This window comes from Ovis canadensis, chromosome 9, assembly GCF_042477335.2.
Source record: "Ovis canadensis isolate MfBH-ARS-UI-01 breed Bighorn chromosome 9, ARS-UI_OviCan_v2, whole genome shotgun sequence".
Classification (NCBI taxonomy): Eukaryota; Metazoa; Chordata; class Mammalia; order Artiodactyla; family Bovidae; genus Ovis; species Ovis canadensis.
The window spans coordinates 86680931-86694153 of record NC_091253.1 but is presented as its reverse complement, the minus strand read 5'-3'; the positions used below and the strand labels follow the sequence as shown (position 1 = coordinate 86694153).

The window sequence follows — 13223 nt, the reverse complement described above, 5'->3', positions numbered from 1 at the left end:
GGGTTGCCTCGCATTAACCTTGGGAAATTTTGCTCATGGTTTCCAGAGATCCGAACACGATATGACCCAGGTCAGGCTGGTCTCATGAAATAAGTGGAATGGAGCTTTGTTTGTGTGACTGGACTGGTTTTGTCTGCTCAGGGAATTTTCAAATCCGGTCTCTGTTTGTTTTGGTTTCAGCAGTCTTTAACTGAACTCTCCCTCTTTACGTTCCCAGCCTGGAAATACAGTCTCTTCCAAGCCCTCAGTGGACACGCCAGCAACCTCTCCAGTTTGTATGTCCCCAATTGCCAATTCCTCTGCTATTTCCTGATTGCATGCATCTTCTTGACAATCTTGAGATGCCTGATTTTACCTTCCTATTTAAGTTGACAAACTAAAACCCTCCATAGGAGAGGGATTTGGGAGCCAACCCTCCCAGCCCAGTTGAGGGAGGAGAGGCCACAGGGGCCAGGTTAGTTATGGCTGCATCTGGAGAAAGAAGAATGCTTTCTGGGTCCCATCCTCTGGGTCCTTAGAGAACTGAGTGGAGCACGGGGCTGGCCCTGTGGACCCATGATTAGAAATGCTGGGCATTGGTTTCAGGGGTTTTCCCTGCATCAGAGAAGGGAGCAGTCTTTCTGGCTTTGATAACCCCACTGTCATTCTCTGCCAGAACCTGACATCAGTCTCCCTGGATAGACTCATCTGGGCTCCATCCTCCATCCTGCTCCCAACCATGGACATCCCATAATAAAGGACTTTGAGTTTTTGCAGGAGGCACATCCCTGGCTGAGTTCCAGGGAACCAACACCAGCCCACGGGCAGTGGGGAAAACCGAAGAGATCCCAGAGATTGGTTGTAGCTGAGATTCCTCCATCAGTCGCTCAGATAATTTCTCCATCAGTCTCTTGTCTCTACAAACGAGTCATCCAGAATAAAATGACAGGCAGGAAGCTTCCAGAAGGTAACTGTCCCTGCCTTCAAACAGAGTGATTCCTAAATTCAGGTCTGGGGCTGGAACTTAAATCGAATTTACCTCCAGGACTCTTTCGGCAGTATCTGATGTTAGAATTTCGACTTTAATGTTCCTTCCATCAGGCAGAAATATATCCAGAGACACTTTCTTGATGGCAATGCTGAATGTGTCCTGTAAGTAGAAGGAAGCACAATAAGCTTCGGCACCCTTCTATGGGGGGCAGTCGGCTCCCTCTCTGGGCCCTCAGGGCACACAGTGTCCAAAGCACACGAAAGCCGAGTGCAGAGACTGAGGGGATTGGTTTAAGGGGGTGAGATGGGAGTGAAGAGGGGGTGGAGAGGAGTCCAGGTAAAGCAATGACATGCAACTTGAATAATTTGCAGATAAACAAGGTATCCATTTTAGGAAAAAAGCTTTTGATAAAAATCATCCACGTGACTCTTGGTCATCTCAGATTTTAACTCTCATTTTGAATATTTCCAGGCATCTCTACAGGTTTGTGATAGGTGGTAATTTAAGCTCCTGCTAAACAAAACTCTGAAGTTGCAAATCATGAGGCTCGTGTGGGGAATCGTCTCCATCTGGTTGAATGGCACCATCTGAGGGCCCACACCCCAGCTCAGCACAGCCGTGCCTGCACACACACATTCCAGCCTTCTTCAGGGGACTTGTGTGTGCCAGAGGCGACTGGGAATCCAGGGACCTGTGAACCTCTCGGATAGAGTGTTCTAGAAGGTCAGAGACATGCCAGTGACATGGGAAGCCCATCAGAACTGAGGGAAGCATGACTCTGAGGTTGGTGCTCAGCAAGAGGGACCTCGGGCAAGGCAGGGACAAGGGTCAGTGGCTGACCATGCGGGCCTCTCAGTGCAGCTATGTCTGGGGGTGGCTGTTCTCAGCACCTCCCAAACGGGTTCCTGTCAATTCATAGAACTGCTTCCTCTCTGAGAGGCTGATCCTGGTCACAGCCCTTCTCATCCCAGGTTCCACCATGGACTCACGCGGCCATTGTGTGTGATACGTTCACTTCCCTTCTGGGCATTTAGAATGGCACCAGTGATGTGACATCCATGGGAGAACTGAGAAAAGAGCCACTCAAATCATCTTCTGTGTTCTGAGCCTACTATATAAGCCGAAATATTAGTGGTTAGCAATACAGTGGGTGAGGATGGAGGTGGGAGGGGGAAGGTGAGAGGAGGTACCTCTTTAGAGTGACCAGAAAATTTCCAGCCAGGTCACCTCCTTCCTGGAATCAGTTTGGGGAAAGGAAGATCCAAATGACCGATCAGCAGATTCTTGGGGATCATGGGGTTGGGGCTCAGGTCAGCTGACCGCTGAGACCCCTTCCCCTCAACAGGCAGCCCCTTCCCTTCCTTAGTCTTCCTGACCATCCCCTGTAGTTCACAGACACAGTGGATTAGGCACCAGGCTTTGTAGGGAACAGGGGAATCTTATGACCCCAAGGACTGTAGCCTGCCAGGCTCCTCTGTCCATGGGATTTCCCAGGCAAGAATACTGGAGCAGGTTGTCATTTCCTCCTCCAGGGGATCTTCCCCACCCAGGGACTGAACCGGTCTCTTATGTCTCCTGCACAGGCAGGTGGGTTCTTCATCAGCTGAGCCGCCAGGGAAGCCCAGCTACACTGCCAGGTACCTCAAAAGGCCCATCACCTTAGTGACAGGCTTATTCTCTCCCAATTTTATTATCCAAGGGCAAGCCTTGAATAATGGTTAAATTTTAACCACCCCCACCCTGAGCCCACCTGCTTACAATTACTAAATGGCTATGATTCTGAACTCGAGTACTTTAGAAGAGAAAGGCTGCTGTTTTCCAAATTCAAAGGGTTGGTCCACAAAACAGTGTATGTTTGTGAATGTGTTATATTTATATATACAGTCAACATGCAGAGATAGCATCTTATATATGAGTGAATATAATATCTGTGTGTTTATTACATATAAATCTATTGTTAGATCACAATATTGATAGCTGTGCTCTGTGCTGCTTCAGATATAGATATAGTAGTTAATGCAATTCTCATACAATTCCATGAGGAATATACACTTATTAAGCCCCCTTTTTAGAGATACTTATACCATTATTTCACTGCAGCACTACCTACAATAGCCAAGACGTGGAAGAAACCTAAATGTTCATCAACAGATGAATGGATAAACATATGGTACATATATACAATGGAACGCTACTCAGCCATAAAAGGAATGAAATAATGCCATTTGCAGCAACATAAAAGAACCTGGAGATTATAAAAAGAGACATAAGTCACACAGAGAAAGACAAATACTATAGGATATCACTTATATGTGGAATCTAAAATACAACACAAATGAACATGTCTATGAAACAGAAACAGACTCACAGACATGTGGTTGCCGAGGGAGAGGGTAGCAGAAAGAAGGCAGAAGGAAGGATTAGGAGTTTGGGACTGGCAGTAAATGGAGAATGGGTAAACAGCAATGTCCTACTGTACAGCACAAGGAACTATACTCAATACTCCGCGATAAACCATAGTGGAGAAGAACATGAGAAAGATATAGAAACGCACAACTGAGTCACTTTGCTATCTAGTCTACTTCAGTCCTTCAGTCATATCCCACTCTTTGCAACCCCCTGGGCTGCAGCACGCCAGGCTTCCCTGTTCATCACCAGCTCCCGGAGCTTGCTCAAAACCATGTCCATCGAGTCGGTGATGCCATCCAACCATCTCATCCTCTGTTGTCCTCTTCTCCTCCTGCCTTCAATCCTTCCCAGCATCAGGGTCTTTTCCAATGGGTCAGTTCTTCACATCAGTATTGGAGTTTCAGCTTCAGCATCAGTCCTTCCAATGAATATTCAGGACTGATTTCCTTTAGGATTGACTGGTTTGATCTTGCTGTCCAAGGGACTCTCAAAAGTCTTCTCCAACACCGCAGTTCAAAAGTATCAGTTCTTCAATGCTCAGCTTTCTCTATAGTCCAATTGTCACATCCATACATGACCACTGGAAAAACCATAGCTTTCACTAGATGGACCATTGTCGGCAAAGTAATGTCTCTGCTTTTTAATGTGCTGTTTGGGTTGTCATAGCTTTTCTTCCAAGGAGCAAGCATATTTTAATTTCATGGCTGCAGCCACCATCTGGAGCCCGAGAAAATAAAGTCTGTCACTACTTTCATTGTTTCCCTACCTATTTGCATGAAGTGATGGGACCAGATGCCTTGATCTTAGCTTTCTTAATGTTGAGTTTTAAGCCAGCTTTTTCACTCTCCTCTCACTTTCATCAAGAGGCTCTTTAGTTCCTCTTCACTTTCTGCCATAAGGGTGGTGTCATCTGCATATCTGAGGTTGTTGATATTTCTCCTGGCAATCTTGATTCCAGCTTATACTTCATCCAGCCCAGCATTTCGCATGATGTACTCTGCAGAGAAGTTAAATAAGCAGGGTGACAATATACAGCCTTGACGTACTCCTTTCCCAATTTGGAAACAGTCTGTTGTTCCATGTCTGGTTCTAACTGTTGCTTCTTGACCTGCATACAGATTTCTCAGGAGGCAGGTCAGGTGGTTTGGTATTCCCATCTCTTTAAGTATTTTCCACAGTTTGTTGTGATCCACACAGTCAAAATCTTTGGTGTAGTCAATAAAGCAGAAGTAGATGTTTTTCTGGAATTCTCTTGCTTTTCCTGTGATCCAACGGATGTTGGCAATTTGATCTCTGGTTCCTCTGGCTTTTCTAAATCCAGCCTGAACATTTGAAAGTTCACAGTTCATGTACTGTTGAAGCCTGGCTTGGAGAATTTTGAGCTTTACTTTGCTAGTGTGTGAGATGAGTGCAATTGTATAGTAGTTTGGACATTTTTTGGCATTGCCTTTCTTTGGGATTGGAATGAAAACAACTGACATTTTTCAGTCCTGTGGCCACTGCTGGGTTTTCCAAATTTGCTGGCATATTGAGTGAAGCACTTTCACAGCATCATCTTTTAGGATTTGAAATAGCTCAACTGGAATTTCATTACCTCTACATCACAGTTCATAGTGATGCTTCCTAAGGCCCACTTGGCTTCGCATTCCAGGATGTCTGGCTCTAGGTGAGTGATCATACCATCATGATTATCTGGGTCATGAAGATCTTTTTTGTATAGTTCTTCTGTGTATCCTTGCCACCTCTTCTTAATATCTTCTGCTTCTGTTAATATCTTTCTGTCCTTTATTGTGCTGATCTTTGCATGAAATGTTCCCCTTTTTTGCCTTGAGAACCCCATGAACAGTATGAAAAGGCAAAAGATAGGACACTGAAAGATGAACTCCCCAGGTCAGTAGCTGCCCAATATGCTAATGGAGAAGAGTGGAGAAATAACTCAGAAAGAATGAAGAGGCGGAGCCCAAGCAAAAACAAGGCCTAGTTGTGGATGTGACTGGTGATGAAAGTAAAGTCTGGTGCTGTAAAAGCAATATTGCATAGGAACCTGGGATGTTAGGTCCATGAATCAAGGCAAATTGGAATTGGTCAAACAGGAGATGGCAAGAGTGAACATTGATATTTTAGGAATCAGTGAACTAAAATGGACTGGAATGGGCAAATTTAATTCAGATGACCATTATATCTACTACTGTGGGCAAGAATCCCTTAGAAGAAATGGAGTAGCCCTCATAGTCAACAAAAGAGTCCAAAATGCAGTACTTGGGTGCAATCTCAAAAACCACAGAATGATCTTTGTATAACAGGCAAGTTTGGCCTTGGAGTACAAAATGAAGCAGGGCAAACGCTAACAGTTTTGCCAAGAGAATGCACTGGTCATAGCAAACACCCTCTTCCAACAACACGAGAGAAGACTCTACACATGGACATCACCAGATGGTCAATACTTAAATCACATTGATTATATTCTTTGCAGCCAAAGATAGAGAAGCTATATACCGTCAGCAAAAACAAGACCAGGAGCTGACTGTGGCTCAGATCATGAATTCCTTATTGCCAAATTCAGACTTAAATTGAAGAAAGTAGGGAAAAGCACTAGACCATTCCGGTATGACCTAAACCAAATCCCTTATAATTATACAGTGGAAGTGAGAAATAGATTCAAGGGATTAGATCTGATAGACAGAGTGCCTGAAGAACTATGGACAGAGGTTCATGACATTGTACAGGAGGTAGGGATCAAGACCATCTCCAAGAAAAAGAAATGCAAAAAAGCAAAATGGCTGTCTGAGGAGGCCTTACAAATAGCTGAGAAAAGAAGAGAAGTGAAAGGCAAAGGAGAAAAGGAAAGATATACCCACTTGAATGCAGAGTTCTAAAGAATAGCAAGGAGAGATAAGAAAGCCTTCCTCAGTGATCAACACAAAGACATAGAGGAAAACAATGGAAAGGGAAAGACGAGAGAACTTTTCAAGAAAATTATGGATACCAAGGGAACATTTCATGCAAAGATGGGCACTTTGATACACACCAGAAATTAATACAATGCTGTAAATCAGCTATAATTCAATAAAATAAAAATTTTAAAGCCCCCTTTTTCAGATGTAGTAAAAGTTCACAAAGGTTAAGTAACTCCCCTCTAGGACATACTGCCATTTGGTAGCAGAGGCAGGACTCAAGGCCGGCTCTGCATGATCCAGGGCCTGGGCTCAAATAGGGTGGACTTTTCTCCTGGCTGGCCCAGGAAGGTTGCTCCTGCATTGCTCTGGAGTGAATGTTTGTGTCTCTGGTGCCCCACGCCCCCATTCATATGGAGCCCTAACCTCTAGTGTGACGCTGTTACAGATGGGGCCTTAGGAAGTGACTAGGGTTAAGTGCAGAGAAGGCAATGGCACCCCACTCCAGTACTCTTTTGCCTGGAAAATCCCGTGGATGGAGGAGCCTGGCAGGCTGCAGTCCATGGCGTCAATACGAGTCAGACACACTGAGCGACTTCACTTTCATTTTTCACTTTCATGCATTGGAAAAGGAAATGGCAACCCACTCCAGTATTCTTGCCTGGATAATCCCAGGGAAGGGGGAACCTGGTGGGCTGCCGTCTATGGGGTCGCCCAGAGTTGGACACAACTGAAGTGACTTAGCAGCAGCAGCAGCAGCAGCAGCAGCAGGGTTAAGTGAGGTCCTGTCCTCATGATGGGATTAGTGTTCTTGTAAGAAGAGACACCAGAAAGTTTGCTCTCTGTACATGTGCACAAAGAAGAAATTGATTTCTCACAGTTTTTGGAATTTCAGTTCTTTAAGTTACCAGTTACAGCAGCCCGATCAGACAAATGTAAGCATAACAGTTATAGCTCTCCTTTCTAAGTGTCTAAGGGGACTTCCCTGGTGGTCCAGTGGCTAAGAATCCGCCTGCCAGTGCAGGGGACATGGATTCGATCCCCAGTGTGGGAAGATTCCACAAGCCACGAGGCAAGCCCAGGCAGCACAAGTACTGAGCCTGTTCTCTAGGGCCAGAGAGCCTCCACTACTGAAGCCCGCATGCCTAGACCCCCTGCTCTGCAGCAAGAGAAACCACTGTAATGAGAAGCCCGCACATTGCAGCTAGAGAGTAGCCCCCACCTGCCTCAACTAGAGAAAGCCCATGTGCAGCAACGAAGACCCAGGGTGGCCAAAAATACACACATACATATGGAAAAATAAAAGATCATCGTAGGGTTTCATTTTTTTTTTTTAGTGTCTAAGTTTGGATAAATTGGGCTTCCCTGGTAGCTCAGCTGGTAAAGAATCTGCCTGCAATGCAGGAGACCTTGGATCAATTCCTGGGTCTGGAAGATCCACTGGAGATGGGATAGGCTACCCCCTCCAGTATTCTGGCCTGGAGAATTCCATGGACTGTATAGTCCATGGGGTCACAAAGAGTCGGACACGACAGCGACTCCCACTTCATTTCACCTGGATAAATGACGTGGCCATCATGTTGCCACCATACCAGGGTAAGGTACCATGTTATATCGCCCCTCCACATACAACAAGTGTCCATCTGCCTGTGTGAATCTGCACACTTATCAGTCACCATGTTGGTCACTTTTCAAACAGTCCTGTGGCTTCCCTCTCTCAGTACTGGCCTTCACATCAGCAAATGCTGACCCAGCCATCTGCCAGCTTTTCCCTTTAAGCGTCCAGCGCTAGGACAACCCACCTCCCAGGAACCTTTGAGAATCATGCCAAGCCCCTCCTCAGCAGGTCAGGGCCACTGGTTTCCCTCCTCCCCAGCACGTACCCTGAGCTCCCCACATACAACCTCAGCCACACTTTTTTTTTTTTAGCTATGAGTGACAAATGTTATTTCTTTTTATTGTTTTCTCTAATGAATTTCAGAAACTGAAGTGTTTTATTTTATTCCACTGTTGGCCATAGTTTGAGCCCTACACACTCCCTTCCCTTTCACCTCAAAGGGAGCGCCTTTGTATGTAGCCACGCATACATCATTAGTGTAAAGATCAGGCTGGATCTGCTCCCAAATCTTCTTCTTAGGATTCAGCTCCTTGTCGGGCTCTCCAGGGAAAGCATCAAAAGTAATTCTGTCCCCAGGAACAGATCCATCAGGAGGTGCCAAGATTTCTACTTTCTCTGGTGAACTTGCACACATCACCATTGCCTGAGATACTACTCCCCTCATCTTTGCAGGTTTCAGGTTACAAAGTAAAACCACCATCCGATTTTGCATCTGTTCAAGAGGAACATGATTCACCAGGCCACTGACCACCGTTCTTGGGCCTGTTTCTCCAACATCTACTTCTTCTACATACAAAGAATCTGCATCAGGGTGTTTTCTGGCAGTGATGATACAACCAATTCAAAGATCCAGATGGGAAACATCAACAGGCTTAGAGTCAGCACTTCCTGCTACTGGTTGCTGTTTTTTCTCCTTTTTCTCTCCTTTCTTTTCAGCTTTCTCTTTCATCTTCTTTTCTTCTTCTCCTCCTCCTTTTACTTGCTCTTTAGCACCAGAAGATATGGTTGTTATTGGTATAGATTGTATCTCATTTTCAGAAACTGTAGAATCCGTTTTTAGTGGAGTACCAGATGGAAATTGTATTTGTTTTACTCCATTTTGAATTTCTGCCTTAATTAGCTCTTGTTTCAATCCTTCAATTTCTTTCTTCAATGTAGCATTTTCAACTCGAAGTTTCTTCTCTTCTCTCAAAGTTGCCTGCAAAATTGCTTTCTCCTTAAGAAGAGCAACTTGCTGCTTAAGATATTCAATAATTTGATCTGCTTCTGCACCCTTCTGCTCCAATCTCTTCAGAACAGCATCACCAGTTGCCATTTTTTGCCAAGAAATGGCAGAAAATCATGTATCGGTGGACTGAGGCACCTCAGCAGCTTCGGCCGGGAGCAGGTAAGGAGCGCCTCCGCCTCACCCACACTTTCTTCACTTCTAACTCCCCAGGGGAATTCTGTCTGATTTCTCAAGTTCCCCTGCTGTTATGATAACTGATAACAGTAGGGCCCCTGAGGCCCCATATTTAGCTGAGTAGTCAAGGGTCAGGGGCTTCTCCAGAGCAACTGTTGCAAATAGTCCCTTTCCAGGTACACACCTCTGCTTAGGTCTTGGCTTCTTAAAGGTATTTGGCCTAGACTCACAAACATCTCTTATCTCAGAGGAAAAACACTCTTAAAATGAATGGAAAGATGCCATTGCCTTTTGATATGATTAAGGGAAAGCCTACCATTAATTTGTTACTTCAGTGCAACTCTTGACTCAAACTATGCTGCAGGCCAATGAGATATCTAAATTATATAAACAGTTAAAATGATGCAAATGCATGCCCATATTAAATTCTTCTGCAAAAGAAAAGTGAGCAAGTAGATTGCATTGGTAGAGTGGGTCAGATCATAGATGGCCCTAAAATCAGACACTTGAGGGTTTTATTAAAAAGGCAAGAGCGGGTCACGGTGGTTCTGGATCAGGCACATGGAAGGGTGGAAATGGAGTTAGGGAAAGATGTGTCTGGCACTGTAAGTGGAAATGAACTAGAGGGAAGACTGAAGGATGTGGGAGACCTGAGAAGTGGGTGGCGGTCACTCATGCACAAGGTACCAAGGGATGGGGCTAGACTGTAGGATTAGGAAATGCATGATCCACGGAGCAGACTGCCTGGTCCCAAGCCTAGTTCTGCCCGCACTGTGCGGGACCCTGTGGAAATCTGGACAGGCGCCTCCCCTCTGTGCTCTGCATCCCTTCAGGTCTAAAGTAAGGATGGCAGCTCCGGGAGGGCACCCCCTGCAAACACTCTTGTTAGCACAGGAATGAGGAGGTCATTACATACCTTTGATTTGACTTAGTGGCAACAGGTAAGAAATAAAGGGGTCCAGAAAAGATTCAGGAAGATGTTCTCCACACTCACATCCAATCAAGTGCCGAGTCTTGTATATTCACATCTTAGACAATCTCTTCAATCCATCTACTTCTTTCATCTTCACCACCTGCTCTTGAGTCCTACCTGATACGTTCTCCCCTCCTTGACCTCTGCCATGGCCTCCTCACTGGTTACCTTGCTTCCATTCTTGCCCCCCTTTCAAGGCACTCTCCGCACAGTAGCCAGAGAATACTTTTTTTTCATGCAAAGCTGAAAATGTACTCCTCTAGCTTAAAACTCTCTAATGCCCTTACACTGTTCAAGGGACACTAAAAGAAAAGCACTGTTTTTCTCCACTCTACTCGCATCGACACTTCTGACACTGATTACCTGGAGTCAGCACACACCACACAGATTAAGGACCCAGTCCCACAGGACGGCTCCTCCCCCACTTCAGAGGCCAACTGCAAGTCCAGGCCTCCCATACTTCTGATCAACTCGCTATAAATCTGGGATCCCCATGACCCCTTACTGGAGTTTGATGGTTTCCTAGAATAGCTCATAGGACTCAGGAAAGCTCTTTTCTTACTATAACCCATTTATTACTAAGGATACAACTCAGGAAGAGCTAGACGGAAGGAATGCGGCACCTCTATGTGTTCGCCCACACAGAAGCTCTCTGAACCCCACAGTTCAGGGATTTCTATGGAGGTTTCAGGATGTAGGCGTGACCAGTGATTAACTCAGTCCCCAGCCCCTCTCTCAAACCCGGAGGCCAGCGGGTGGGGCTCAAAGTTGCAACCCTCCAATCATATGTTTAAAAACAAGTAAGCATCTTTTTTTTTTCCTTTTAAATGATATCATTTTTAAATGATGTCATTTTTAACTCTAAGAAAAACAAAAGTTGTTCATGAAAGTAAAGGTAATCATAGTCATAAATATTATTTGTTCAGTAGTAAGAAATATTTACCTGTTATAAAGATCAAAATATTGATTAGGGACTTAATGTTTTTAATGATGAGATAAAACTGGGGAGAAGAATGGAATGAAAGAAGGTGATACAAGAAAGCTGAATCCACACCCCTCATGTGTGTGCATGTGTGTGTGTGTGTAAAAGTCACTCAGTCGTGTCCAGCTCTCTACGACCCTATGGACTGTGGCTTGCCAGGCTCCTCTGTCCATGAGATTCTCCAGGCAAGAATACTGGTGTGGGTTGTCATGCCCTTCTCCAGGGGATCTTCCTGACCCAGGGATTGAACCCAGGTCTGCCTCATTGCGGGCAGATCCTTTACTGTCTGAGCCACCAGCGAATCTCCTCATCCCTCATACAGAGAGTCAATAGATAATATCTACAAACTGAAGAACAGGAGAAAGAGATGAATATGATTAATCTCCAGATATTTAAATATCTGAAGAAAAAGCTAAAAGATTTGAAAGCCATTGCCTCTGGAAAGCAGGAGATGGTTATATTATAATACTTTTAACACTATTTTACTTTTAAAAATATCAGCACATTTTGTTTGGTTTTAAAAAATGAAAAATTTTAGGACAATATGGTGAAGAGGAGAAATGATAGAATTGAAAAACTTTAATGAGATAAAAGCAAATGCACAACAGATGAAACATTCTGTGTTGGGAGTTGTGATCGAGGAGGAATTTGGCTCTGTTTGTGATATTTGAATTTTACTTGTATATATATATATATATATAATTTATAAAATGTAAAAGACATAATAATGCAATTAGAGGAAAAAAGCCAACATGGTGGGTTCAGACTGTACAAAAACAAAACTTAACTAAGCCATCTTGATTTAGGGGGGACCAGGAATTAAAACACACAATTCACACTAGTAAATCAAATGCATTTATCTTTAAGAAACCTCTAAATCCTCCGTTACCATGGGCTGCCTTTGGAGAAGAGAATGGCAACCCACTCCAATATTCTTGCCTGGGAAATCCCATGGACAGAGAAGCCTGACAGGCTGCAGTCCATGGGGTCACAAAGAGTTGGATATGCCTTAGCGACTGAGGACACATGGGCTGCCTTAACACACTTTAAAACATTTAAACTGTTTTAATTTTAACACATTTTCAAATCACATTTAATACCCTGAGAAATTGTGTAATATTTCAAAGAAGCTCCATCAGTGGGCTTTATTGATGTTCTCCTCTGAGGCCAAAGAATGTCTGGTAGCCATAGCACTTACCCTGATCTTTATTATCCAGAAAATCCATATTTGGATGTGCCAACCTCTAAATTTCCATCACACTTACTAATCAGTCCTAATCATTTCACTACAAGAGAAACAGGAAACATTCTTAAGAGGAAATGGGGAAAGAGTCACTTCCCAGAGCCCCTAGACCCATGGTGGGCAACACTCCCCAAATATATACATTGCCCCTAACTCCCCAAGTACAAAAAAAGCCACAACAAATACCTTCTTAGTCTCTTTCTTCTCAAACATGCTGTTCACACTATATAGATTAAGAACCAGGAACATACAGGCCTTAGTCTAAAGACTGGTTTTGCCTTTCAAAACCCGCTTCATCTCAGAGGCAATTGCAGGCCAAAGGCAGGGAGCATGGTAAGTGGGTGGGCAGGAGGGGTCTAGATACAAAACAAGTGGGACCTGGTGAGGGATGGGGCTAGAGGGGGCTGCCACCGCTCTAGAAACACTTCATGACATCAGTGGATCCAGGCTCCTCGGGCTTCCACTTATTAAGATGTGTATCTTTGAACAACGTACTTAACTGAAAAAGAGGAGCACCACCCTCAACAAGTCGCGAGGGTGAATGAGATACTGCACCGAAAGTGTCGGGTCCAGCCCAGATCGAATTTCCTGTAGAAGCAGCCCCCTCCGATGATTGAGGCTCCCCCTGGGTAGAGGCTCCTCGGGAGCCTCCTGCATGGTCACACGTATTCACATTTCTAACACGCTGTGTCCTTGTCCAGAGACAGGAAGGTGTGCACGTACCTGCCGAGT

General features: G+C 44.6%; 1 protein-coding gene and 1 pseudogene across 2 annotated transcripts in view; both read right to left on the bottom strand.

Moving 5' to 3' along the window:
• SNX31 (sorting nexin 31) overlaps positions 1-13223 on the bottom strand; it is an 84967-nt gene that overhangs the window by 48680 nt on the left and 23064 nt on the right. For both annotated transcript variants that reach the window (XM_069601150.1, XM_069601149.1), the window contains exon 5: positions 1019-1129. In XM_069601150.1, the coding sequence (XP_069457251.1) occupies positions 1019-1129 (111 nt within the window). The remainder of the gene's footprint in view (positions 1-1018; positions 1130-13223) is intronic.
• On the bottom strand, positions 8222-10039 carry LOC138446099 (aminoacyl tRNA synthase complex-interacting multifunctional protein 1 pseudogene; annotated as a pseudogene).